Source organism: Acipenser ruthenus, chromosome 9 (genome assembly GCF_902713425.1).
Source record: "Acipenser ruthenus chromosome 9, fAciRut3.2 maternal haplotype, whole genome shotgun sequence".
Lineage (NCBI taxonomy): Eukaryota > Metazoa > Chordata > Actinopteri > Acipenseriformes > Acipenseridae > Acipenser > Acipenser ruthenus.
The window spans coordinates 1542534-1570321 of record NC_081197.1 but is presented as its reverse complement, the minus strand read 5'-3'; the positions used below and the strand labels follow the sequence as shown (position 1 = coordinate 1570321).

Sequence of the window (27788 nt, the reverse complement as noted above, 5' to 3'; positions counted from 1 at the left end):
AGAAAGGGAATACAGTTACTAAGCCATTCATTAATTTTGTTTCTTGTTAGTTTTAATTAGAATTATTATTGGTGTTTTCAATTAAAAAAAAAAAATAAAAAAAGCTTTGAGAATTGAGTTTTCATACTACCAACCATTGCCACATACAACACAGAGGTCCTACACCCCATAGGAAAACAAAAAAAAAATCCCTACATGTCAAGATGTAATGAATGTGGTCAGTGATATTTTAAAACACAGCCAGGAATGGGACTTCTTCAAAACAGCAATTACAGCACAGCATGTAATATTATTTGCCCTGAGGGTTGCATTGGGAAATTACCAACGGCAACTTTTTAATTGAATTCTTCCAAAGTGGCGTGTTTTCAGTAACACTTTGACTTTATAGCATCACAATGCAGAATGTTCAACTTGTCAATAGCACTCTTTATTATTATTTATTAGCCGACACCCTTATTCAGGGCAACTTACAATTGTTACAAGATATCACATTATTTTTACATACAATTACCCATTTATACAGTTGGTTTTTTTACTGGAGCAATCTAGGTGAAGTACCTCACTCAAGGGTATAGTGTCCCCCCACCTGGGATTGAACCCACAACCCTCCGGTCAAGAGTACAGAGCCCTAACCACTACTCCACACTGCTGCCCTACAGCATTACAGTGAATAAAACATTTTTGAATATTCAATGGAGAAAAAGAAAATGCTTGGGGATAATATGAACACAATAGAGGAAGACCTTTCACTAGCAGAAGTTTTTTGCCTTTTAATCACAGGTCTGCAAAAATAAATTTACTGTACTAAGGTTCACTAAACCTAGTAAAGGGAAACTTTCTCCCACGGTATTCTTGGTTTGAGGTTGCATGCATATCTTTAATAGGCACTACTGTGCAAAATGTTTATTGAGATTGTTTTTTTTTTTTTCTTACCTGTATATTCTGTAATCACATTTAGATGCGTTTGCCAGCAGATTGCACCATGGACTGTGTAATAATACCTCTTTCTCTTTTGCACCACCTACAGGAAGACCCTGCACTCAGCTGCAGCTTCTGACACCTGAGCGCTCGGCGCGTCTCATTAAGGAAATCTTGACAGCAGCTTGGCCTGTGCGAGACATGGCAGTCCAGTGGTTCCCAGGAAACCAAGAGAAGAAACACCCTACCATCTCCTGGCTTAAACTGGTGTGGAAGTATCTGTACATCAATTTCCCAGAGGACCTTGGCATCTTTGAAGACATGCCTTTGATCCCAAGTGTGCCCTTAGAAGATAATCTGAATGTCTTGGAGCTGCTGAGGCTAAGAACTCCATCCCCAATTATTTTGGAACATGAGGAGGAATCGGCACTTCCTGAATGCCTTCCCGAGATCATTGTGAAACTCGGAGGGTTTGTCATCAAAGAACTGGATCCATCGTTGCAGCACCCTCTGCTTAAAAAATACACCCACCCATCTTCCCCCAGCTCAATACTCCAAATCATGGACAGGGCTTCCACTCAGAAAGTGGCCAGTCAGGTTTCAGCTTTCTCTCCGAAGCAAAAGGTTGCGCTGAGATGCTTCTTAGCTGGCTTGCCAGATGCCAGCGAGAAAGAGCGAAGGATTCTTCAAGATCTAATGATATTTCAAAAGCTAGGTCTATTGTCAGAGAAAGATGTGGCTGAGTTTGCTGTTCTGAGGGGTAGCAAAGCTTTGCATCACACAGCAAAACTCCCTCCAAACACTAGGCTGTCCATCACCGTCATTGACAACGTTGATGAAGCTACCATTCGTCTTGTTAGAATGCTGAGTTTGGAGCAACTTAAAAGCACAGATTGCTTAAAGGTGATCATTCAAGATATTGAAAAGGGCTTTTATTCAAAAGAGGAAACAGCTACTATCATGTTCTGGGTTCTTAAACATTTGTCCTTCTTAAAAAATGAAAACCCACTGGTATTAGAGTGGCTGGCATCCCTTAAGTTTATTCAGATCTCGCAAGGAAAGCTTGTGGCAGCCACTGAACTCTTCGATCCTGACATAGAGATTTTACAGAGCTTGTTTTACTCAGATGAAAAAGCACGGTTTCCCCCGATTACGTTTACCTCATCCCCTGATCTTCTTCATTCTTTAAGGCAGTTGGGCTTAAAAAACGAAGGTCAGCTAAGTGAAAAGGACATTCTGCAGGTGGCGAAGAAGATCGAAGAGTTGCAGAGCAGCAGCAAGTGTGAACAGGATCTGCTCTCGATTAAGGCTAAGACGCTCTTGGGAGTACTGAACAAGCAGACAAAGCTTGTGAAGTCAGCTGAAGCCCAAGTGACCTTACAGAAGCTAAAATGGGTCCCAGTCTGCAAAGAAAGACCTCTAAACTATCCACATTCCCTGGCATGGAAGGGAGATGCCTTAAATCTCTGTTCTCTAAATAATATGTGTGAGGTGGCTCATGCTGTGTTGGTGGGATCATCGGTTGCCCTTGTAGAGCATATTTCTGGAGGAATGAAAAAGGCTCTTAAACTGTCCATAGAGCCTCAAGTAGATCAGGTGCTACAGCATTTGAAGGCTGTCATTGACTGGCACAGGTCGCAGGCGTTCACAACCGAAGACTGGTACCAGTTTCAACAGATACTTCTGGAAATATACGACTTCATACAGGACCATTTGGATAGTGCTGGAGAAGCCTTGAAAGCACAGACTTCCGCTTGGGTGTGGACTGGCAAAACTTTCTCATCACCAATGCAAACTGTTTTAAAATCCATCCCGGACCTCGATCTACAGCCTTACTTGTATTCCTTACCAAAAACCATGGATAAATTCCACAAGCTGTTCCGGTTTTGTGGATCAATTGAACAAGTACTGCCTGGCCATGTGTTTGAGGTTAACAACATCATTAAAGAACGGTGTGAGCAGAACATGACACAAGAAGAGAGCAAGCAGAACCTGCTGCTTTTGCTAAGCATCCTTAGGTGGATGTATAGTTCTCAAATTTCTGTAGATCTTGACACACCTGTACCCATCCTTTACAATAAAGATCCCAGCAGATTAGTCATGAGACCCATCCACGAGTGTAGCTACTGTGATATAAAAGTGGATGACCTGAATGACTTGCTCGATGATGCTTCAGAACCAATTATTTTAGTTCATGATGATATCCCTATGAAAACTGCAGAGTGGCTGAAAGTGCCATGTCTGAGCACAAGATTAATCAACCCTGAAAACTTGGGCTTTGAACAGTCTGGTCAACGGGAGCCTCTGACAGTACGGATAAAGAACATTTTAGAAGAGTATCCATCTGTGTCTGATATCTTTAAGGAGCTGCTGCAGAATGCAGATGACGCCACCGCAACAGAATGCAGCTTCTTGATTGACATGCGAAAAAACCTGGACATCCGTGAAAACCTTTTAGATCCAGGTATGTCAGTTTGCCACGGTCCAACCTTGTGGTCCTTCAACAACTCAGTCTTCTCCGATACAGATTTTATGAACATCACTAGGCTTGGGGGGTCAATGAAGAGATGCGAAGTCGACAAAGTGGGTAAATTTGGACTGGGCTTTAACTCTGTTTACCATGTCACCGACATTCCTATCATAATGAGCCGAGAGTTCATGATAATGTTCGATCCCAACATCAACCACTTGAGTAAACACATTAGGGACAAGTCCAATCCTGGAATAAAGATCAACTGGAGTAAGCAGCAGAAGCGGCTAAGAAAGTTCCCCAACCAGTTCAAGCCCTTTATTAATGTCTTCAACTGCCAGCTTCCACTTTCGTTAGAACGACCTTACAAATACAATGGAACTCTCTTCCGACTTCCTTTCCGCTCTGAGCAGGAAGCCGCTGTGAGTGAAATAAGCAGCATCTACTACAACACAACAGACATTTACTCACTCGTGGACGAGTTCAGTATGTGTGGGCACAGGCTCATCCTTTTCACCCAGCACGTCGATTCCATGGTTTTGAAATACCTAAAGTCTGAAGAGCCAAACCCTGCCACCTCGCAGGATGTAGTCACCATCAAGAAAACTGTGTGCTCCGCCAAAGCCATGTATGGGCCAGTAAGCATCTTAAAGGCAGCAGCGAAGGTGATGAAGAAAGTCGCAAGCACTAACAGAGTGCCCTCTGACATTCCAAAGTCTTCCTGCATCATTCGGATAGTGGTCGAAGAGTTCCACCATGTTTTCAGACGCATCATTGATCTTCAGTCCCCCCTTTTCAGAGGCCCAGATGATGACCCTGCTTCCTATTTCGAGATGGCTGCAAAAGGATCCCAGGGCAAAAGGGGCAGCGATGATGTGCCACAGAAATCAATAGATCTTACAAGTTGGCTTATTTCTTCCTGTATGGATTTCGGTGAGGCGCTTAAATTTTCACTGAATGAAAGTGGAAGGAGACTTGGATTGGTCCCATGTGGTGGCGTTGCTGTTTTGCTTTCGGAAACAGAGGACAACATGTGGACTGTGAAGATTAACGCCAATCCCATCGGAGAAGTGTTCTGCTATTTGCCCCTCAGAATTAAAACGGGATTGCCCGTCCACATCAATGGTTGCTTTGCTGTCACATCTAATCGTAAGGAGATTTGGAAAACAGACACAAAAGGCAGGTGGAACTCCGTGTTCATGAGGCATGTGATAGTCCAAGCTTATTTGGAAGCAATGAGCGTGCTCCGTGCCATGTCAGTAAACGGGGAGTTGGTCAACTACAACTACTATGCAACCTGGCCAGATCCCAGTGTAGTGCATGATGATTTTGCTTTGATCTGTCAAGGGGTGTACCAAGAAATTGCAAAGGGTGGTGACAAAGCAGTTGCAAAGGTGTTCTCTAATGGCAAAGCCTGGGTATCCATCAATGATGTGAGGTTTCTGGATGATTCTTTGCTGAGCAGACCAGACATTGGCCCTTCTGCCTTCCAGATCTTTTTGAAATACCTTTGGAAGAGTGGATCCCAAAACCTCTGTGCTGTTGAGCTTCCTGACTGGGTTAAAGAAGGCTTTGAAGATGCCGGATGCAAAGGCGTGCTGATGGAAAATACTTTAACAGAGAAGCAGTTTTTCTCTGATGTGTTTTTTCCACACATTCAGGACATTGAGAAAGAGCTGCGGGATCCCTTAATGCATTATGTCCTCAATGAAAAGGTAGAGGAGTTTGCATCCATCCTAAAAGTCACACCATGTGTCCCATGTTCGGCCAAGTCACAGCAGCTGGTTCTACCTTCAAGACTTATCCACCCAGAGGGAAGAGTTGCCAAGCTGTATGACACTGAAGATGGACGATTCCCACATGGAACCACACAGGACTATCTAAATCCAGTCTGTTTGGTCAAGCTTGTACAGCTAGGAATGGTTAAGGATGACATTTCTTGGGAGGATCTGGTAGAGCGTGCCAGGTCTGTAGCAGCTCTGAATAAAAGTGACCATACTGCAGCATGTCACAGAAGCAGCATCATACTAAGTCTGATTGATGAGAAGTTGAAACTACGAGAGGACACAGTTAATGAGTTTGCAGAAAAACTTAAGACCATTCACTTCCTTCCGTTTCTGACAAAGCCGGCAGGTTTCTCATTACCTTGGCATGGGAATAGTTTCGAGCCTTTGACCATGTTTGCAGCCACCGACCTTTACACAACTGACCACCAGGACACAGTTTGCCTGATGAAACCCATTCTCAATGAAAATTCTCCTTCCTTCAAAGGATGTGGTCCTATCACCCTGGCAGTGAAGGACTTTTTAGGGTTGCTGCGGAAGCCAACTATTCAGCTCGTAATAAACCAACTAAAGGAGCTTTCCAAATCATTTGATGGGGTAACCTTGTATCAGGAAAACATAACCAATGCCTGCTACAAGTACCTTCATGAGGAAATGTTGCAAAATGAAACTGCCAAGGAACAGATCATGGAAGAACTAAAACTCTTCAACTCAATCCTTGTTGAAAACTCCTATGTCGACCCAGCAAAGGTTGCTTTCCATCTTAACTTTGATGCAGCTCCATACCTTTTCCAGCTGCCCAATAAATACAGGAACAGCTTTCGTGAACTGTTTGAAAATGTTGGGGTCCAGTCTGCCTTTGTGGTCGAAAATTTTGCTGCAGTCCTCCAATTGGTAAAGAAGGACTGTGGCCGAAAACAGCTCACAGAACACAACTTCCAGCTCTGCCGCAGAATCATTAGCGAAGGGATCTGGGGTCTCATTAGGGACAAAAACCAAGAATTCTGTCAAAGCAGATTTGGAGAAATTCTGTTGCCTGACACCCTTCTAACACTCCAAGAAGCCAAATCTCTCTGTTACAATGATTGTCCCTGGATCAGAGTCAGAGACACGTCTGTGAAGTACTGCCATGCAGACATACCAAGAGAAGTGGCAGTAAAACTGGGCTCTGTGCCCAAGCGCCACAAAGCCCTGGAGCGATACGCATCTAATATTTGTTTCACCACCCTTGGAAGTGAGTTCGGACAGAAAGAGAAGCTCACTAGCAGAATTAAAAGCATTCTCAATGCTTATCCATCAGAGAAAGAAATGCTGAAGGAGCTTCTCCAAAACGCAGATGATGCTAAAGCTACAGAAATATACTTTGTGTTTGATTCCCGAGAACACCAAGCAGACAGGATATTTGATGATAAGTGGATTCCACTTCAGGGGCCAGCACTCTGTGTCTATAATAACCAGCCTTTTACAGAGGATGATGTTCGAGGAATCCAGAACCTTGGACGAGGGACAAAGGAAGGGAACCCTGGCAAGACTGGGCAGTATGGTATAGGCTTTAATTCAGTGTATCATATCACTGATTGCCCTTCTTTCATTTCCAACAATGACATTCTTTGCATCTTTGATCCCCATGCGAGATATGCACCAGGATCCACATCTGTTTGCCCTGGAAGAATGTTTCGGGACTTGGATGCAGAATTTAGAACCCAATTTTCAGATGTCCTCAATCTCTACTTGGGAGATCATTTTAAGCTTGCGGGTTGCACAATGTTTAGATTCCCAATCCGCAATGTGGAAATGGCAAGGGTGTCAGAAATCTCATCAGTTCCTGCTTCGGATAGGATGGTGCAGAATCTCCTGGATAAGCTACGAGCTGACGGAGCCGAGCTCCTCATGTTCTTGAATCACATGGAGAAAATATCAATCTGTGAAATTGAGAAGAATACGGGCGACCTAAAAGTCTTGTATTCTGTGACTGCCAAAATCACAGACGGGGATAGGCTTAAACGCAAACAGTTCCATGCTTCTGTAATAGACAGTGTAACCAGAAAGAAACAGCTGTCTCAAATACCTGTCCAGCAGATCACCTACACTATGGATATGGAGGACTCTGAGAGCAATTTGACAACCTGGTTGGTGTGTAACAGATCTGGATTCTCCAACATGGAAAAGGTCTCCAAAAGTGTAATATCTGCACACAAGAATGAAGATATAACACTTTTCCCTCGTGGAGGGGTTGCTGCCTGCATTAGCCATAATTATAAAAAGCCCCATAGAGCTTTTTGCTTCCTGCCTCTGTCTTTGGAAACAGGCCTGCCATTCCATGTGAATGGGCACTTTGCTTTAGATTCAGCCAGGAGAAACCTCTGGCGGGATGATAACGGAGTTGGTGTGCGAAGTGACTGGAACAACAATCTCATGATGGCTGTGATAGCGCCAGCTTACGTGGAACTCTTGATTCAGCTGAAAAGACGATTCTTTCCAGGCTCTGATCCCACCATGACAGTATTTCAAGGCACACCCATCCATATTGTGAAGGACACTTTGAAAAAGTTCCTCTCCTTCTTCCCAGTCAACAGACTTGACATTCAGCCAGACTGGTACTGCCTTGTCAAGGCAGTGTACAATTGTATCCATGCTGACTTGAAGCGTCTACTTCCTGTGGTGCGGGCTCCTCATATGGACAACATTGATTTGCATGCTGCAATTTACATTTCTTGGGTGAACACATCCTCTGCCAATAAAGGTAGAGCCTTTTTTGACAACCTTCTACAGGATGAATTACAGCACCTTAAAAATACAGAGTACAACATCACCACACGCAAAACAGTTGCAGAGAATGTCTACAGGTTGAAAACCATGCTTTTAGATGTTGGATTTAACTTAGTTCACAACTGTGATGAGACAGCAAACCTCTACTACTGCCTCGAAGATGCTGGGATTCCAGTGAGCTACGTGACGCCAGTAGATGTCCGAGCCTTCCTGCTCACTTTTTCATCTCCAGACTCAAACTGTCAGGTCGGGAAGCTGCCATGTCGGCTTCAGCAGTCTAACCTCAAGCTGTTCCATAGCCTCAAACTTCTGGTTGACTATTGCTTCAAAGACGCAGAAGAGGATGAAATCCACACAGAAGGACTGCCGTTGCTGATAACGATGGACAACATTCTACAGGTCTTTGATGCCAAACGGCCAAAGTTTTTGACAACACATCATGACTTGATACCCTCTCGGAAAGAACTTTTCATGAACACCCTTTACATGAAGTACAGCAGTATTCTCATGAAGTCTGGTGTTGCAAAAGTCTTTGACATCAGTAGCTTTGGGGATCTGTTGTCATCAGTGCTGCCCCGGGAGTACAGGGCAAAGACCCCTGTGAGGTGGAAGGACAATTACGCCAGTGAGTCTTGGCTCAAGAATGTATGGCACTTTACGACCGAGAATGTCTGTGTCAAAGAGGAGCAGTCCGATACTAAACCCAAGTTCGAAACTGTCCTCGATATCCTGAAAGACTGGGCTTTGCTCCCGGGGACCAAATTCATGGTTTCTAGCAATAAGTTAGTTGTTCCAGAACATGATGTTTTGTTACCCCTCAGCCTGATATATGCTGCTATTTTCCCAAATGGACAGACTGACAAAGTCTTTCATACCTTGATGAAAGGGGGGTGTATTCAGCTGGCACTAAACAAAATCTGCTCTAAAGAAAACTCTTTGGTGCCTTTGCTGGCCATACACACAGCAAATATAGACAATCCTTCAAGTATTCTCAAAGCACTGGACTACATGATCCAAACCTCAGCCTTCAACACAGAGGGTTTACTGGACAATGACTTTGAAGCCCTTCTCTTGTACTTCAATTGCAATTTAAATAATTTATCTCAGGAAGATGTACGAAGTCTGAAGTTGCTTCCCTGTTACAAGTCCATCAGTGGTCGCTACATCAACATCTCAAAATTTGGGTCATGCTTTGTGCTAACAAAAAGCATTCCCTCTGCCGACATGGAAAAATGGGCCCAATCCATATCATCAGCTTTTCTTGTTGATAACACCCAGCTGAGGGAACTGTACACTTTCCTTGGGTGTGTTCCTATTGATGATCTTGAGGTCTACCTAAAGCATCTCCTACCCAAGTTTGACAGCCTTTCCTACGATGCAAAGATTGAGCACCTTCTCTATCTCAAGAACAGGCTTTCAAATATAGAGGATTCCTTAGGAATAAAAGACCAACTTTTTGAAAAGCTTGAAGGTCTCTCCTTTATTTATGATGCCACCAACAGGCTAAAGCCTGCAAAAACATTCTCTGATCGAACTGTGAAAGTATTTGAAGTGATGTTACCAGAAAAGGCATTTATACCCCCAGAGTTCTTCAAGAAATTAGAGCAAGCTGCAAAACCCAAGAATGGAGCCTCATTCCTTACCTCGTGGATAACATTCCTGAGAAACATCGGGTTAAAACACACCATTTCCCAGCTGCAGGTGCTGCAGTTTACTAAAGAAGTGAGCATAAAAGCCCAGACAGAAAAATGGTCCAAAGACAAAGTGCAAACCGTAGTCGATGTCCTCCTCAATCATATTTTCAATGAACGGACGGATCTGTTTTTGGGCACCTTTCTAAAGGAGTTGTCGATGACACCATTTTTATGCCCAGAACGTGCTCCGGCTGAACTTGTCCGGCTTCACCCTCAGCATCAAGAAGTTAACGGAACGCTTCCTCTAATCCGCTTTAATGGGTCTCAGGTCAACCCGAAGTTTAAGCAAACAGATTTCATGCAGTTGCTTTGGACATCCTGCCCCATTCTGCCAGAGAAGGCAACGCCAGCAAGTATTAAAGAGCAGGAAGGGAGCAGTCTGGGTGCGCAAGAACAGCTGGATCAGGTTTTGGCCCTGCTGAACGTCAACTTGGATCCACCTCTGGACAAAGTCATTAGCAACTGCAAGAACATCTGCAACATACCCAACGTAGATGATGACATGATCAAAACTAGGGTAAAGGTTTTAAGGAGCACTTACGAATTTCTCAATGCAGACAAGAGGGATTTCCGCCAGCAGTTACGAGGAGTGGCGTTTGTTATGGTTGAAGAGGGCTGGAAGCTGCTTAAGCCAGAGGAGGTTGTCATTAACCTTGACAGTGAAGCTGACTTTAAACCCTACTTATTTAAATTGCCTTTGGAACTTGGGACTTTTCACCAGCTGTTCAAACTCTTGGGAACTGAAGATGTTGTGTCTACTAAGCAGTATGTTGAAGTCCTGTGCCGCATATTCAGGAATTCAGAAGGCAAGCAGCTTGATCCTAACGAAATGAGAACTGTGAAAAGGGCAGTGTCAGGTCTCTTCAAGAGCCTCCAAAATGAACCTGTCCAAATTCGACAAGACCTGGAAAACCTGAGGAACGTAACTTTGTATCTCCCAAGCCATGACGGACGACTAGCAAAATCCAACACACTGGTTTTTGATGATGCCCCGCATTACAAAAGCAGAATTCAGGGCAACATTGGTGTTCAGATGCTCGTTGACATGAGCCAGTGCTATCTGGGCAAAGATCATTCCTTCCACACCAAGATGATGGTACTGCTCCCTCAAAAACTGAGGCCAAGGCTCCTTAGCAGTATATTAGAAGAGCAGTTAGATGAAGAGACTCCCAAAATGTGTCAGTTTGGGGCCCTCTGCTCACTTCAGGGCCGCCTGCAGTTACTCCTCTCATCAGAACAATTCATCACTGGGCTTATCCGTATTATGAAGCATGAGAACGACAATGCTTTCTTAGTCAATGAAGAAAAAGCTATTAGGCTGTGCAAAGCCCTTCGCGAAGGCCTAAAAGTGTCTTGTTTCGAGAAGCTGCAGACGACCCTGCGAGTAAAAGGCTGCAACCCTATTGCTCACAGCAGGAGCGAAACTCTTGCTTTTCTAAAGAGATACGGGACCGCTGTTATACATCTCTACATTCAACACTCAGACAGCAAAGACATCAATTTTCTGCTCGCCCTGGCAATGACCCTTAAATCTGCAACAGACAATTTGATTTCAGATACTTCGTATCTGATTGCCATGCTGGGATGCAATGATATCTACAGGATTACAGAGAAGCTGGACAACTTAGGAGTCAAGTATGACTCCACTGAACCGTCGAAACTTGAACTTCCTCAACCTGGGACACCCATACCGGCTGAAATACACCATATCCTGTTAATGGACCCAATGAACGTGTTTTACCCTGGAGAGTATGTTGGATATCTGGTTGATTCTGAAGGAGGTGATCTATATGGATCCTATCAGCCAACGTACACTTATGCTATTATAGTCCAGGAGGTTGAAAGAGAGGAGGAAGAGAATCCGAGCTTTTTGGGAAAGTACTTTCAAATTGACATTGGCTACAGTGAGTACAAGATTGTGAGCTCCCTAGATTTGTATAAGTTCTCGAGACAAGATGATACTTCACATATAAGGGACAGCTCCCCATCCACACCAACAAGCCCTTCAGAATGCCCTTCTCCGGGCCCTCACATGGCGTCTCCACTATTCCCTAGAAAGGAGAGCCACAAAGCACCTCCTTCAAAGCACCAATCACCTAAAAAATTAAGACTGAATGCTTTACCGGAGATAATTAAAGAAGTGACCTTAGTGATAGAGCAAGCCTGGAGGCTCCCTGAGTCAGAAAGGAAAAAGATTATCAGAAGGCTGTATCTCAAGTGGCACCCAGACAAAAACGCTGACAATCTAGACATCGCGACGGAAGTGTTCAAGCACTTGCAGAAGGAGATCACCAGGATGGAGAAGCAAAGCTTAGCAGACCAGAATGCGGACAGAGCCTCCAGGAGGCAGTTTTCTGCATCTTCTTCTGCTCGATTCCAGTCCGAGAAGTTTTCATTCCAAAGATTTTACACGTCATGGAACCAGGAAGCAACAAGCCATAAATCGGAGAGACAGCATTACAGAGAACAGTACACAAGCTATGCAGGATCGGCACAGTCTTCCCGTTTCTTTGTACCCCCTACCTTCAAATCAGTAGGCAATCCAGTAGAGGCACGCAGGTGGCTGAGGCAAGCGCGTGCAAACTTCTCTGCGGCAAGGAATGACCTCCACAAAAATGCAAACGAATGGGTGTGCTTCAAGTGCTACCTTGCCACCAAGCTTGCTTTGATAGCTGCAGACTATGTAGTCAGAGGGAAATCTGACAAAGACGTCAAGCCAGCTGCCCTCGCGCAGAAAGTAGAGGAGTACAGCCAACAGCTGGCCGGACTTACGAAGGATGTGCACATTTTGGAGGGTTACGGTGTGGACAGTTTAAGAACCCGCTATCCAGACCTTCTCCCCTTTCCTCAGATCCCAAACGATAGGTACACTTCAGAAGTGGCGATGAGGGTGATGGAATGCACAGCTCGGGTCATTCTTAAACTGGAGAGTTTCATTCAGCAAAAAATCTAACTCAGCAGCTATTGTCAGTGAAAAATGTGCATTGCAACTCATGTATGGAAAGCTGTGTGTAATGTAGATGAATATCATAGCGTTGAGGCAAAACAAAAGAATATATGTATGGTTCTGGCTGGCAGCTTAAATATGCAGTGTCGCTACTGTACTATACGTGTGCACATAACATTTAGAGTGTTGGCTGCTTCAGAGTTGAAAAGCAGCACCCAGTTATCTGAGCCTGAAAATCGTAAGCAGATTATTTTGTTTTCAATGTGAAGTCCCAACCAGTTTATTAGCTGTACATATGAAATCCTCAGTAAAGAAATACACACCCTATTTTTTAACCAAAGGTCACATTAATTATATAGACTTCCAGGACAAAAAAAATATAGATGCTGCTGTCATGTACCCAGTATTCACATTGTGTGAAAAGATAAGGGTTGCACAGTAACTATGCTTTTTACTCATGAATATCGTAACAAAATAACAGTTACTAACTGCACTACAGTATTAAAAAAAAAAATCTGTTAGGATTTACACAGTATAGGGAATCTGAATGTAGCAGCTTTCCTTCATGTTCTGTAAGTGTTTTAGTTATTTTACCGATCAGCTGGACCTGAAGAAAAAAAAAAAAACTTTTTTAATTTAGTTTTTTAACCGATAGTTCTTTTTTCAACGGTACGTCATTTAACTGCTGTGCATTTTTATGTCAAGTGGGCACATCAGAATCAAACATTTTCATCCAACAGCTCTGCACTTTTAGAACAATTTGCACTTACCTTGTGTATATAGCTCTTGTATCTTTTGCCTGGGGACACATGTAGAAATCACCTGTCACAGGAGGTCTGAATCGTACTGCATTTGGTAAAGCAAACCAAAGGCACCTGTTTATTTTTCAGTAGGCGCAGAAGAAGTTGACTGTTTAGTCTTGTGCATTTCTTTTTATTTGTTTTATTTGTCACTGTTGCACAGGAACAGGGTGTTACAAACTGCCCTCGTATGAGCACAACTGTGCAAACACTGAGCTCAAACCTGCCAAGTAACCCGGTTCTAGGTTATCAATAGGTTGACCTTATTATTAACCTGACTCTGCTCAAATCATTCATGGCATGGTTTGTTAACACACAACAATGGGAAGAATGTTATTTTATGAACCATTGAATACACAACTGGAGTTTGTAGAGACCTCTGTACACAGGCACATTTTTACATACAGTATACATCATGCATACAATCAACGGCAAAGTCATTTTTAACTGGGAAATGGTGTTTCTGAGAACGAAGGCGATGTGATTATTTAATTTGCCTTTTTTTTTGCCCCAAATAAAATGTTAGAAATGCTGTTGTTATAATTTGTTCATGCCTTTGGTATAAGTCTTGAATTATTTCATAGTGGAAAGCTGCAACCTACATACTTCAGAGGTACTGGGGTGATTTGATTTGGTTTGATTTATTTTTGTATTTGGTGTAAATGTTTACTTTGTGCCATTAAGGGTTACATGGGAAGAATAATCAGGAAATCATTGTTGAAATTACATGTACTGTAAACATGGTGGGTGTCATTGTCATCTTGCATGTATGTTACTTTATTATTATTTTTTTAAGGTGATCACATTATTTTCCAGTTGTATGCATATTAAGGTGTTACAGCCTGTAACACTGCTTTAAGCCTGTGGTTAAGAGAAATGCTGATTTGGAGAAATAAGTGTGTCGGCACTGGAAATGAAACGTCATGTCTTCCTGCTGATGTACAGTGTGCCATAGTATCAATAAAGCAAAAAGGAATGGATTCCATTTGACTTGTTTTCTGTGTTAAAGCTGTATCTGATTTGAGCCAAATATTAAGATCAGCTATATTGTTAAATGCATGGTATTTAACTGTATATTATACCGAATATACACCAGTAGAGGGTGCTGTGAGGTGTGATGCCTGGGTGGATAGCAGCTTGTGTTGTAGTTTTCAAACTCCTTCACTTTGGAACTCACTTCCAGATTCTGTCTGCAATGCTGAGCCTGTCAGTATTTTATATCTAAGCTCAGAACATACCTCTTTGATTTGGTCTTTCATGAGCGAGCAGGTTGGAGCTCTTTTGGCTTGCTGTTTATTTTATTTTTTATTTTGCAAAGTGCCCCGGGATGCTTGCACATGAAGGGCACTGTATGAATGAAATTGTTATGGGACAGTATTGTACCCCCCCCCCCCCCATGGGGTTTCTTTCTAATATGTGGACCATAATATGATCTGACACATAGTAATGCAAACTTTTAACAATGAATGAATTACCAATGGGTAGTACCAATCCAATCTGAAACCACAAAGCATCTTCTTTCTATTAATGGTCTGTAAAATACCTGTATGTTCAAGCAGGACTCTCCTGCTGGACTTGTGGTTGTGTCTCATTAATGTGTTGTGCCTTGTGTCTGATAAACACATCGTCACAATAAATTAAACACCGCTGTACGCAGTTACAAAAACAAAACAAAATGTTTGATTTGATGTTTTAATTTATTTTATGGTGTGAAGTTTACAGTTTCCAACACTATGGTACATGGAAAATTGCAACAGCTTGCAAGTTATAAGGATGTACTGAGACTATGAGACTACCAAATACTACTGTTTCCACAGCATAGCCTTTCACATCTACACGTTTACCACTGTAAATGTGCACAGTATATTTGCAGTTTTTCCCATGCTGGTAAACTATGCATTTACCATGGTTCGCCATGTTATTTAATTGTTTTCAATATGCTTTAGCATACCTCTCTGTGCTTTACAATGCTGACTTACCCTTTACCACGCTTTCTGTATGTAACTAGGCTTTTACCATGGGAAACATGTCTAAGGGTTACATACATCAAAGTCAATCACAACCAACCTCTAAATACAGGGGTGCTGTGTGTCTCAAGCACAGCTAGGAAAAAAAGAAACTAAATAACCCCCACACAACATCCTCCAAAGTATATGAGTATCTGATAGATGGTGTGCAATTCACACAAGAGAACAACAAGCATGTGTGTTATTGCAAGGAAGAAAAACAAAACAACTTGTACAGGATTGCATAGAAAGAAAGCTGTTACCAGCTACAAGTGACCCAGCAACAGCACATTGTTCTGCCAGTGTAAGAAAAGGTCCGAAACGTCAAATCTCGTGATGGCATTTTGTATTAACACAGTGCACATCGGCAGTCACCGATAGACAGCAGGAGTAGAAAACATCGATACTGAATCTCTAGTAAAATATTCAAGGATGCACGTGTTTTTCCCACATTACATTTCAAAGCTGTTTTGCCACTGGAACCATATAAACAAGGACGCATATTCTGTCCTGCTGGCAGTTTTCTTTTAGCTGTTTGTGCTCTTCGATATGGAACGCCTATTTATCACCAGCTCAGAAATGAAAAGATTTCAGGAACAGTCCTTCGTCGCTTCTTCTTTGTGACTCCTCCTGGATGGAAACATGTTTGTGTTTAACGTTGACAGATATTACCAGTGAAATATTCCACAGTTCCCACGGCAAAGGCCTTCAGGTAGTGGGTTCCAGGGATGAGTCACTAGCACGCGCTGTATTCGTGGCACGTGGAGCCCTCGCCTGCCACTGACAGGTACAGCTTTCCGTCTGGGCAAACGCACACTTCGTAAAGTCCCTGAGAATTCCCGGGCACTCCCCTTGAACCTCGAGGAAGCCTGGGCAGACGCACAGTCTCAGAGTCCAGTACCAGCTGTGGAGAAGGAGAGCGGTTACACACTGTATTTACATAGCATTTACTTGCTAAATACAGGTGTCCTTAGACACCATTCCAATGTTATTATGTATAGTTACTATTGTGGTGCTTGCCACAGTGAAAGCGTGCACTTTGTAAACAATGCTAGCCCATCGTGAGGGACCATGAAACAATCACAGCTTACGGGATGGCTTTGCCTCTTACCATTCCTTCGCTTGTGTGCAACACAATGTCCATCTGAGAAGTAGCCTCGATGTTCCCTGCCTGTGCTTTGATGTAAACCCCTTTGGGGGCGTCCATGCTCAGGGAACGCGTTGGAGATTCCAGCCTAAAGACAGGAGATGAAAAATACTCAACGACCACATGTTATATTATCCTCTCGGACTGTGGGACAGTGTAGTTATGTGCAAGGGAAGATTGGCATGAAGAGAAGACTCTGAAATTGTGATTTTGTTAAGAGGTTTTCCATTTACTAACTTGAGTTGCCACACAATTGCACACCCTGTAGTTTTCATTTCTAAAACCACCTTTTAGATCTTTTAGAGGGGTTAATAAGCTGGAATAGTAAGTAAGAAGCATGGTAACCAATGATCTAAACAGAAACAGCATTAGAGAACAATAGAGAACACATTGAATTGGATATTACCCCCGGTATCCAGCAGCATGCTCACCCCCTGCACCCCCGGTATCCAGCAGCATGCTCACCTCCTGCACCCCCGGTATCCAGCAGCATGCTCACCCCCTGCACCCCCGGTATCCAGCAGCATGCTCACCCCCTGCACCCCCGGTATCCAGCAGCATGCTCACCCCCTGCACCCCCGGTATCCAGCAGCATGCTCACCCCCTGCACCCCCGGTATCCAGCAGCATGCTCACCTCCTGCACCCCCGGTATCCAGCAGCATGCTCACCCCCTGCACCCCCGGTATCCAGCAGCATGCTCACCCCCTGCACCCCCGGTATCCAGCAGCATGCTCACCCCCTGCACCCCCAGTATCCAGCAGCATGCTCACCCCCTGCACCCCCGGTATACAGCAGCATGCTCACCCCCTGCACCCCCGGTATACAGCAGCATGCTCACCCCCTGCACCCCCGGTATCCAGCAGCATGCTCACCCCCTGCACCCCCGGTATACAGCAGCATGCTCACCTCCTGCACCCCCGGTATCCAGCAGCATGCTCACCCCCTGCACCCCCGGTATCCAGCAGCATGCTCACCCCCTGCACCCCCGGTATCCAGCAGCATGCTCACCCCCTGCACCCCCGGTATCCAGCAGCATGCTCACCCCCTGCACCCCCGGTATCCAGCAGCATGCTCACCGCCTGCACAAGGATTTTGACAGAGCTCATTTTTCTTTGTATGGTGAGTATACAGGATTTTGACAGAGCTCATGTTTCTTTGTGAGGTGAGTGTACAGGATTTTGACAGAGCTCATGTTTCTTTGTGTGGTGAGTGTACAGTATACCAGTCCTATGGTCAGTACAATGTGCTGTATAGTGGAAACCTTTGGGGGAGCAGTATTTTCATGATTCAAATAAGATGAATAGCCACAAGAGGGCGCCCTCTGCCTGAGTCTTTGCAGTTTCTAAGATAATTTTTTTACAATGGAATTATTCATAAACTGCATGGAACAAACACTGGTAATGTTATAACAATGCGCTCCTCTCCTCTGAGGCACACAGTGAAACAAAACCAAATCATACTAAACAGTAATCAGCACCAAACAAAGTGATAACAATGCGCTCCTCTCCTCTCATTTTACTATTAGGCAATTATCTGAGCTGTTGAAAATAATATTGTTGCAAAGATCTTCTGACAAGCTGAGTATATTTTTATTGGCTGGTAATAATTAACAGCAAACTCTTAAAGCAAATCTAGGATCTCAGTATAAGACTTTAATTCAGGTGAATTAAAGGAGCACAGACAGTATGGTATCTCTTATCAACACTCGCATCATTGTCACAAATCAGCACTTTCCTTGTGCTGCAGAGGCTGCTTTTTTACAATGCCGGTTGCTCCGACACCATTGGAGTAAAACTGACCTACAGCCCAGGAAGTGACCTGCCACCAGGAAGCAGCATGCACTGTTATTGCCTTATGAAATATCTGCAGATTAGTTTAACACACAAGCAACGAAACAAAAATCGCTCGGATCCTTAGCACTTTACGGTTATTAACAACGGCAATGTCCCTGTCCATATTTATTCATTCAGTGCAAAGACAACACAAAACAGAAAGGGCTATATTTATATTGAATTCTCTCCAGGACAGCCATGCTAAAAAAAACAAAAAACAAAACAAAACAACAAAAAAAAAAACAATAGGGCAGATTTTTCAAAGGTTTTTACTCAAAATCTGTAATTTACTATTTTTTTCAACAGGAAGATAAACACCTGTTAAAGTTACTGTACAAAACGAGAAATAAACACAGCAGCTATTTCATTTACAGCACTTTGAGTAAGTTGTTTAATTCACTTTTTGTAGCTTGAAAGAAGGTTTCCATCTTTTTTTGGGGGGGTGGGGGTGGGGGGGGTGGAGTAATTTACACTTTGCAAATCACCTCCAAGCTCTCAGTGTACTTTCCAGGGGAACCTAGACAGCACATTCTTAACGTGCTATTCTCTATTTCAGTCCTGCAATATTACTGTTATCCCAGTTCATTGCATCATTGCTGCTTTGACAGAAGCTTCATGGGCCAATGTATTCATAAGTACAGAAACTCCAGTGTCATGAGAGTGTTCCGCTGGCAGGTGTGAGATTGAGATTCTTTCATTTTCACCTTCAAACTGACAAGCTGCTGATGGTCAGAGCGTTGGGGTTTGTTTGGCTTTAACACTCATGACAGGACATGCTAATTCTGCAAAGCTGTACTCTCATAACTATATCTGGTGATATGATCTGGTACTGATACGTATCATACAAACATGTTTCAATCAGAAGTGGTAGCAGTCGTAGTAAATCCACTTAGCAGTTATAATTTAAATAGATGCTTTGTGAATATGAGTCTTTCAGTAAATAACTGTTGACAAGTTAAAGAGTCAGTTGCTAGTTACTGTTGAAGCAGTGACGTGAACCACAGGATAGTAATAGCCAGTCGTGGATCCTCAGAGTTCCTGCAGGGGGCAGTAGAGCACACACTCCACACAGGCTGCAAGTGCATGAAGTTAAAAAGGAATGTTTATACATTTCCATGCTACAACATTGGTGGTTTCTGACAATAAATGAGAAGTTAAACATGTTTTAGAAGGACCAGTGATGATGCCGCCTCCTTATAAACCGCAGTCTTCTGTTTTAAACATGCATTCTTACACAACCCATGTGCTGTTTGCAAAAGTGCCTCCCTTGCCTTCTCATTCAGTGTTGCACCCTCCCCTTCCTCCAACACAACTTACAAATAGGGACGTTTCAACAACTGGCCTTTGGATAAATAAAACGTTATCCTCATAACAAGTGTATTTAAAAGGTAGTGATTTAATACAATCATCAAAGCAAAGCATTCTTGAGTTATATTACAGCATGGCTGGTTACATCAGCTGCACAATAATGCATTCAATAAATGATTCCTTTTTGCCTGCAAGCTGCAGGGACTGACTGTTGCTGAACTGGTCCCTGCTCCGGGTCTCACAAGATGAATCATGAATATATTCGGAGTGATTTCAATCCATTCAGAAGCAATCCGCTCATAAATCTTTAAACAGCTACAAACTTTGAATAATGTAAGAAATACTTCGTTTTGGATTTGGGCTGCTATGGAAAGTGATTAAAGAAACACAGAGCGCACAGACCCACATGTAGCTGGAAGTCAGTGCGGTGAAGTGAACTGTAAAGGGCAATACAAGTGTTTCACCCGCAGGGCTCAGAGGAATTTCAGCTAACAGTTTTAAAGAAAACATCTAATGAAATGAGACTGGCTAAGAAACTACGCAGCTGTGCATGAAGAACATGCTCTCTTATGCATGAAGAGTAAACCTTTCCACTGAAAAAGTGAGGACTTTCTTTCCCCGGTAAACAGGTGGAAGGAGAAAGGGTTAGGGGAAACTCCATTGTGCTTTTACTTTTCACTTCCAACTCGGCTCAGCCGTGTAAACTGTACTGGGGATCCAGCCGATCCGCTCTCCGGAACACAAACCAAATGGCTCTGGTGATCCAGTGTGGATGACGGGTCTAACTCCATTCTACTGCCAGACTTGGGAAGTTTAAAGCTGGTGAACATCAGTCTGTTTTGTATGTCAGGACTTGTACTTGTATCATCCTTGGAGGTGGGCAGGGATAAAACTAGACGTGCCGTTAAAACAAATTTCTGGCATTCAGAATGTGACCAACAAAACGCTTAACGTTGTTTTACAGTGTTTTTTTTTATTGTTTTGAAGTCTTAATGTGTTTTTTTAACATTGAAAATGTCCGGACAAAAACCAAAATTCCCATCAAAGAAGAGTATTGGTATTCACCTTTAATTTATGTATTAAATCATTACACTCGTTACATATAATTGTTCATACTTGTTACCCGGCACACCCCTATTACTAAAATACACTCTCTACCATGATAGTATCATCTGCATTCACCGTTTGTACATTTGAAAATGTAAGTGTGACAGACAGATTTACAGGTTTCTCCATATATCCCCAGACGTTGATACTTATATTATACCAAATCTTATACCAAGGCTTCAGAAACTGAAAAACATTGTTTAAATGTCTGCTCCCACTAAACGTGTTGTCAGTAATGCGTATATTGTAATGAATCTCCTTCTAGCAGCTAATGAGTTAATAATATTCACTTCAGCATAAGACCCGTACTGACCTCTCCATTGCAGAGCATGCTCTTTAGTTGAATAGTAAGACTTTAGTCTTTGGACCTTATGATTTGCAGTTTGCGTCCAGCCCTTGGCATTCCATTCAATTCAGTGGGCTGAGATGGCAAATCATTACAATATCAACACAACGCTAAACCTTGGAGGATACATCTTTGTTACTCATTCAGTGGCAGGACGAAGCACCCTGGAAAAGCGGTCCTTTCTGTCAGTTCATTATTGGAGTTGTGCTTAGAAATGATGTCTTAGTTTGTAATATATATATATATATATATATATATATATATATATATATATATATATATATATATATATATATATATATGCATCAGGGAATATAAATGTTAGTTAGACACTAAAGCTGATGTTTGGATCAATGTGGTTAGTATTTCACCTTACCTGAGCTGCTTGAATGCATCTGCTTTGACATGCGGTGTTTCCACAGAGTGCTCAAAGACAGCGCCTTCAGGGCCTGGAAAAGAAAACAAATACGTCATCTTGAGGATTGATGACTGAGCTGGAAGCACAACTCTGCAGCCAGAGCCATGATAGAACTCAATATTCAATGGGTCAGCCTGAAGCACAACTCTGCAGCCAGAGCTATGATAGAACTCAATATTCAATGGGTCAGCCTGATGCACAACTCTGCAGCCAGAGCCATGATAGAACTCAATATTCAATGGGTCAGTCTGAAGCACAACTCTGCAGCCAGAGCCATGAGATAGAACTCAATATTCAATGGCTGTTCTTCAGGGCCTAGGTGAAGGCATCTTGACTGGTTCACAAAACACAGAAGAAAGTCACCGATTGTTAATATGAATCATGCCTTGTATTGTTTGGACATGCACTGTAGTTAAGACCTACACATATAGAAAATCAGTAAAGAATGTAAGACTCCTACAGCATATACTCTTACAATAACCTGGATGAATCCTATATGACTTACAACAGCTGCCAATCAGTTTTCCAAAAGCTGTTATTCTGAGATAACAGGACACAGTACACTTCTGATGAACGAATGGTGGAAAAGCTCAGTTAGAAACACTGTTCATTGGAACTGCTGCTGAGTGACTGATTCCATGCAAGACTCACAGCTGATTCAAAATCCAGGACCTTGAAAAAGGGACAGTCAAAAGTACTTCTCACAAAATAGCTCTGACTATAGAAGATACATGGAGGGTGCTTGAAGACAATGGGCTTGCCTGCCAGTGTCATTCCCTGCTACACTCAATGCGCCCTCAATCACACAGTCAAGCTGTATGTATGACAGGCGTCTCTCTTCTAGTATATATATTGTACCCCTGTTTTTACTCTCCATATTTACAATCTGCAATTCTGTTCCATCACTGCAGCAATCCCCACAACAGTAGAAATGAAGGTGAGTGGGAGCCCTCCAGTCCCAGCGCCAAGCCAATAGTCTCTTTGCCCCCAGGAGCTCAACACCCTGCAGGTGTCTGCTTTGAGCTAAACGTGCGCCTGGCCAGAAGAGTCCACTGTAGTGCGATGAGGAGACTGTCCCTGTCAATTCTGCTTTCCTAAGCTGTGAGAGTGTCAGAGCCTGTCAACGCTCTGTGGAACCCCGGACAGGATTTGAACCTGCCCTCCCCTGATTGTATGACTCACTCTGTACATCACACAGTAGTGCCTTTACCAGGTAAGGCGCTCATGGACCCCACAGTTTTCTTAGCTACAAATATGTATTCTCATGGGATTATACTAAAGCAAACAAGTCGATGTGAAAAAGTATATATAATAAAGTCTCTTATGTTTTACACAATATGGTCCCTGCTTTTTCTGGTCTTGCTATTTCATTATGTACTCAAAAGCTTGCACTGAATTTGCAGAAGCTGGCCAATGCTTAATTAATTGATACGGTTTTAGTGTTGCACACCCAAACAGGGAAATTACTACAACCTACACAATACTCTCTTGCTTTTTTAACCGACCGGCTCTTTTAAAAGGACATGCCTGCTATGTGAAAAGATCACATTGCATGACCACATGGGTCTTGAAACAAAGCAGACAAATGAACAGAAATGTCAAACTGCACATTGAATCATGATTATAAGAGCCTTAGAGTGCAATCTCAGGGATTCCAATTAAAGTGCAGCAACTCATCCAATTTATTGCCACCTACCACAGTTTTTAATAAGTGAAGATCTTCCTCAAAGAAAGTTGGAAGGACATGACAGCAGCTGGCTTACTTTTTCATTGAAGATCAGCCCACGTAGCTGTTTCTCTTCTTTCACTGACATAATTTAAGGATCCTAAGTGAGATGTTAAGCCGTCACCAGGCATTCCACAAATTAGATACGCGGCTGTGCCAATTTAGAGGAATTGCAGCTATAGCTATAAATTGAAAAATCAATGGCAAGATGTAATGCTGGATCCCAGTTTTTTTAGTTTATTTAAAGTGATTCTGTTTGGGATGATCTCATGCATCCTGCCCCTTCAACAGACTATTCAGACAAAGGTTTCCCTCAATGAGCTTAATGAAAGGTTCACTCATAAAGATGATCCTTTTTGGTTTCAGTTCACATTTCACCCAAAATTCGTCCCACTTGAGCATGTGAAAACAGCGACTGAGACAAAGAGAATCCTTCACACTTTACATTTAGTATTTACATTTGTGTAAATCTGTGATTTTTAAACTGTGGCCCTCAAGTACTCTCAACAGTTTTTGTTTCAGCTAGGACCTCAATGTTTGTTTTAAACGCGCATTGTTTTCCAGTGCACATAAAACACCACTTACAGACAGGCTGTACAACTTTAAACAGAGAGCAGCAACAGTGATTGCTCTCTAGTCAATGTTAATCAGCAGACTACAAAAGAAAAAGAAAAAGAAAATCATGCATGTGTTTGTGTGCAGTGCATACTGTTAAAATGTCACTCAGGGTTACTTTCCAAAAAAAGGGGCCACATTCCTAAAACTGGGCAAATTTCCAACAAATGGGCTATCGATTCCAAAAACAGGGCTACATTCCAATAAAGGGGCTACTTTCCAAAAAAAGGTTTAACGTCCCGCCAAAAAGGGGCTAATTTTCAAAAAAAGGGGCTATCGATTCCAAAAACAGGGCTACTTTACAAAAAAGGGTTTATTGATTCCACAAACGGGACTACTGAAGTTCACAAAAGTCCCTCCCAGACCCTTTTCATTCCCTAGATCTCACGGGCATGTGAAGTACGATGCAACGGTCCTGGATCTCACTGGCACGTACAGTACGATGGGACGGTCCTGGATCTCACAGGCATGCACAGTACGATGCGACGGTCCTGGATCTCACAGGCATGTACAGTACGATGCGACGGTCCTGGATCTCACAGGCATGCACAGTACGAAGCGACGGTCCTGGATCTCACAGGCATGCACAGTACGATGAGACGGTCCTGGACCTCACAGGCATGCACAGTACGATGCGATGGTCCTGGATCTCACAGGCATGCACAGTACGATGCGACGGTCCTGGATCTCACGGGCATGTGCAGTACGATGAGACGGTCCTGGATCTCACAGACATGCACAGTATGATGAGATGGTCCTGGATCTCACAGGCATGTGCAGTACGATGAGACGGTCCTGGATCTCACAGACATGCACAGTATGATGTAACGGTAATTATAAATTTGTTCATATTCCTGGGAGGGAGGCTTTTGCAGATGGCTTGTTTAAACATATTTAGCTTTAGCAGCACGGTACAATGCAGCATGGGACCATAGTTTAGTATAAGCAAAAGAAAAAAAAAATTAAATTAGTTTTAATCATCTCATGTCTACAAATGACCCAGGTGACTACAGTATATCTGAGCTGGTCTATTTCCATCAGCAACATCAATCTAGACACCACTGCGGACCACAGAAAAAAAAATATATATATTAAAAAGTATTTAAGGAAAAAAAAAAAGATTAACCTTTTGAGTTACCTCTATATTACAGTTGGAACCCTTTAGTCTCAGTACAATAATAAATGACTCGCCTTTTATACATATTTATTTTGAACCGATGAAACATCATTAAAATCTGTTACCAGGTCACAGTGGCTCAGCTACTTAATGCGAAAACTTTCAATCGGTTTCTGAACTGCTAAAATAAGCCCTGAGTGTGGCTGGGCAGGGCAATGAAAGGGAAGCAACATTTCTGTCACCTCTAACACCTGCCTTAATATACGTGTAGTCAAATAATTACAAAGAAAAAATAGGGAAGACTTCAATACCAGTACCTGTACGTCTCTGCGCATTAGCTCATTAAAGAATCGAATTGAACAATTAACAAGTTTGTTTCTTTGAACACCAGTCTGCTCAAAATAAACATGTTACTGTAAAAGCAGAGTCACTTTATGACATTATTTTGTTTGCTCCTCAAAAACAAAACGCCAAAAATAAAGGGACTTAATTACAGTATTCCCCCTCCTGTCCCATGGGGGTACAATAATTAGAACCCCTTTAAGGATTTCATTCATCAGACATTCAGATCCTTTTCTGCTGTGTTCTGCTTCCATATACAACAGCACACTGTGCATTATAACCACCAACAACTACCACAAACTGGCATGTTCTGTCCCGTATCTACAACAACGAGAGCTTCTTTCCATCACACTGCTCTCTCTCGGCTGGATCTTCATCATGTGCTGCTAGCAACTCTTTCCCTGGAACCTTTGTCACATGCCATTGCATGCGGGACTATTGCATCTGCTGGCATTGAGCCACCTCGACCCCCCCCCCCCCCCCCAAGGACTAGACGGACAGATTAATCTTTACTGCAACTATTTCTGTCCCCTGCCTCGCCCATCAGCGCTCCTTCTCCAGCTATCTGATCTTCTTTATGGCTTTCTGTTTTATGTCTCAGTCATTCGTCAAAGCCCCACAGCGCACAGTGCCACATGTCTCCTGGCTGCAGGCCATCTCGGCAGTGGAGCCAGGTCTGACGACATCATTCAAAACTGGAGACATCTTCACCTTGAATTCAAAATAACTGGGGCTAAAAAAAATTCAATACAAAACATGAGTGTGTGCCGGCGGCCTCCCCCTGAAGCTTCAGCCATAGCAATCTTCAGCTGTGTCTCTGTGTCTTCAGCCACACAGCGGTATTACACAGGTAACAGACCCTTATTTATGATACAGCAAAGGTGCCTCAGACTAGGTCTCCAGGTCTCCCCTGGAACCAGGTTTCAAGCCACTGTTATTGAAAAAGTGGCTTTGTGTTCAAAACTTCAGCTTTACACAGCAGTCACTCGAGGTCCTGTTTCTCTGTTCTGCCATGCTGGTTCGGTTCAGATTCTGCACAGGTATACACATGCTGGTTCGGTTCAGATTCTGCACAGGTATACACATGCTGGTTCGGTTCAGATTCTGCACAGGTATACACATGCTGGTTCGGTTCAGATTCTACACAGGTATACACATGCTGGTTCGGTTCAGATTCTGCACAGGTATACACATGCTTGTTTGGTTCAGATTCTGCACAGGTATACACATGCTGGTTCGGATCAGATTCTGCACAGGTATACACATGCTGGTTCGGTTCAGATTCTACACAGGTATACACATGCTGGTTCGGTTCAGATTCTACACAGGTATACACATGCTGGTTCGGTTCAGATTCTGCACAGGTATACACATGCTGGTTCGGTTCACATTCTGCACAGGTATACACATGCTGGTTTGGTTCAGATTCTACACAGGTATACACATGCTGGTTCGGTTCAGATTCTGCACAGGTATACACATGCTGGTTCGGATCACATTCTACACAGGTACACACATGCTGGTTCGGTTCACATTCTGCACAGGTATACACACCACACATAGGATGTTTAGGGAATCAGTATTATCTTTGTGTTGCCTTGAGGGTAGGATGGGTGATCCATCATCTCGCATTGGTGGCTCAGGGCATGCCTCTCCAGTCTTTATATAATTGAAGAGGCCACACAGGGAGGTTTGAAAGAACGACATTGTAAGAAGGGGGACTGTAATGTTTATTTTTTAATCAAAATAAATGATCTTGCTTGGATAAATGTAGTTGTCCAATATTAAATGAATCACTTTTTTGAACAGGATTTTGGATCTCTAGGGTACAGTACAACACTCCCACCACATACACCTCCCACACCCTCATAAGCATATCTTCCTGCAGTAACTAAATGTTTAATGTTGAGGGCAAGCACGAGGCAGAAACTTCACAGCTTAGCCACTCAGCTGGGTATTAGAATGTTTGAGGTTGCATTAATATCTTAATAACACTGAGATGAATCCCTGAGCCATGATGTGCATTTCAAAGCTACTGCACACAGACTCTAATGCATTGGGCTCCACGGACGCATAGGGCCCTGTATTAAAACAAAAGCAAAGGCTGAGAGAAGAAACCGACTGCAGTTGTTAAAAACGAGAAACTAGTAAGAAATAACTGCGCTTACCAGAAGGGTTGTCCCAAAACATGTATTGTCCAAATAATTCAGAGTAACTGCCTTTAAGAAGTATTTGTCGGCAGATGTTAAATAAATCACACCTATTTGTTATTGTGCTGATTTCAAAACAGGAAAAGCTGTCCTTCCCTCACTTTTACAATTGCATGCCAATCAATGGCAATTAGGTTCTGCACTGAGCGTTTTAAAAGCAGACATTCTAACGTCCTCCGACTTCTTTTGAAATGGACTCTTCCCAAACTCGGGCTTACCGCAAATCTTCAT

General features: G+C 43.0%; 2 protein-coding genes across 5 annotated transcripts in view; one reads left to right on the top strand and one right to left on the bottom strand.

Annotated features, from left to right (window-relative positions):
- Positions 1-14362, top strand: part of LOC117406075 (sacsin-like) — a 32671-nt gene extending 18309 nt beyond the window's left edge. The window contains exon 9 of the mRNA XM_059030645.1: positions 1028-14362. Within this exon, the coding sequence (XP_058886628.1) occupies positions 1028-12588 (11561 nt within the window). The 3' untranslated portion in view covers positions 12589-14362. The remainder of the gene's footprint in view (positions 1-1027) is intronic.
- Positions 14363-15060: 698 nt separating this feature from the next.
- The window catches only part of LOC117406076 (gamma-sarcoglycan-like), a 59410-nt gene continuing 46682 nt past the window's right edge, over positions 15061-27788 (bottom strand). For all 4 annotated transcript variants that reach the window (XM_059030649.1, XM_059030650.1, XM_059030648.1 and 1 more), the window contains exons 6-8: positions 21506-21578; positions 16500-16623; positions 15061-16292 (exon numbers count right to left, since the gene is read on the bottom strand). In XM_059030649.1, coding sequence (XP_058886632.1) covers positions 16125-16292; positions 16500-16623; positions 21506-21578 — 365 coding nt within the window. In that variant the 3' untranslated portion in view covers positions 15061-16124. The remainder of the gene's footprint in view (positions 16293-16499; positions 16624-21505; positions 21579-27788) is intronic.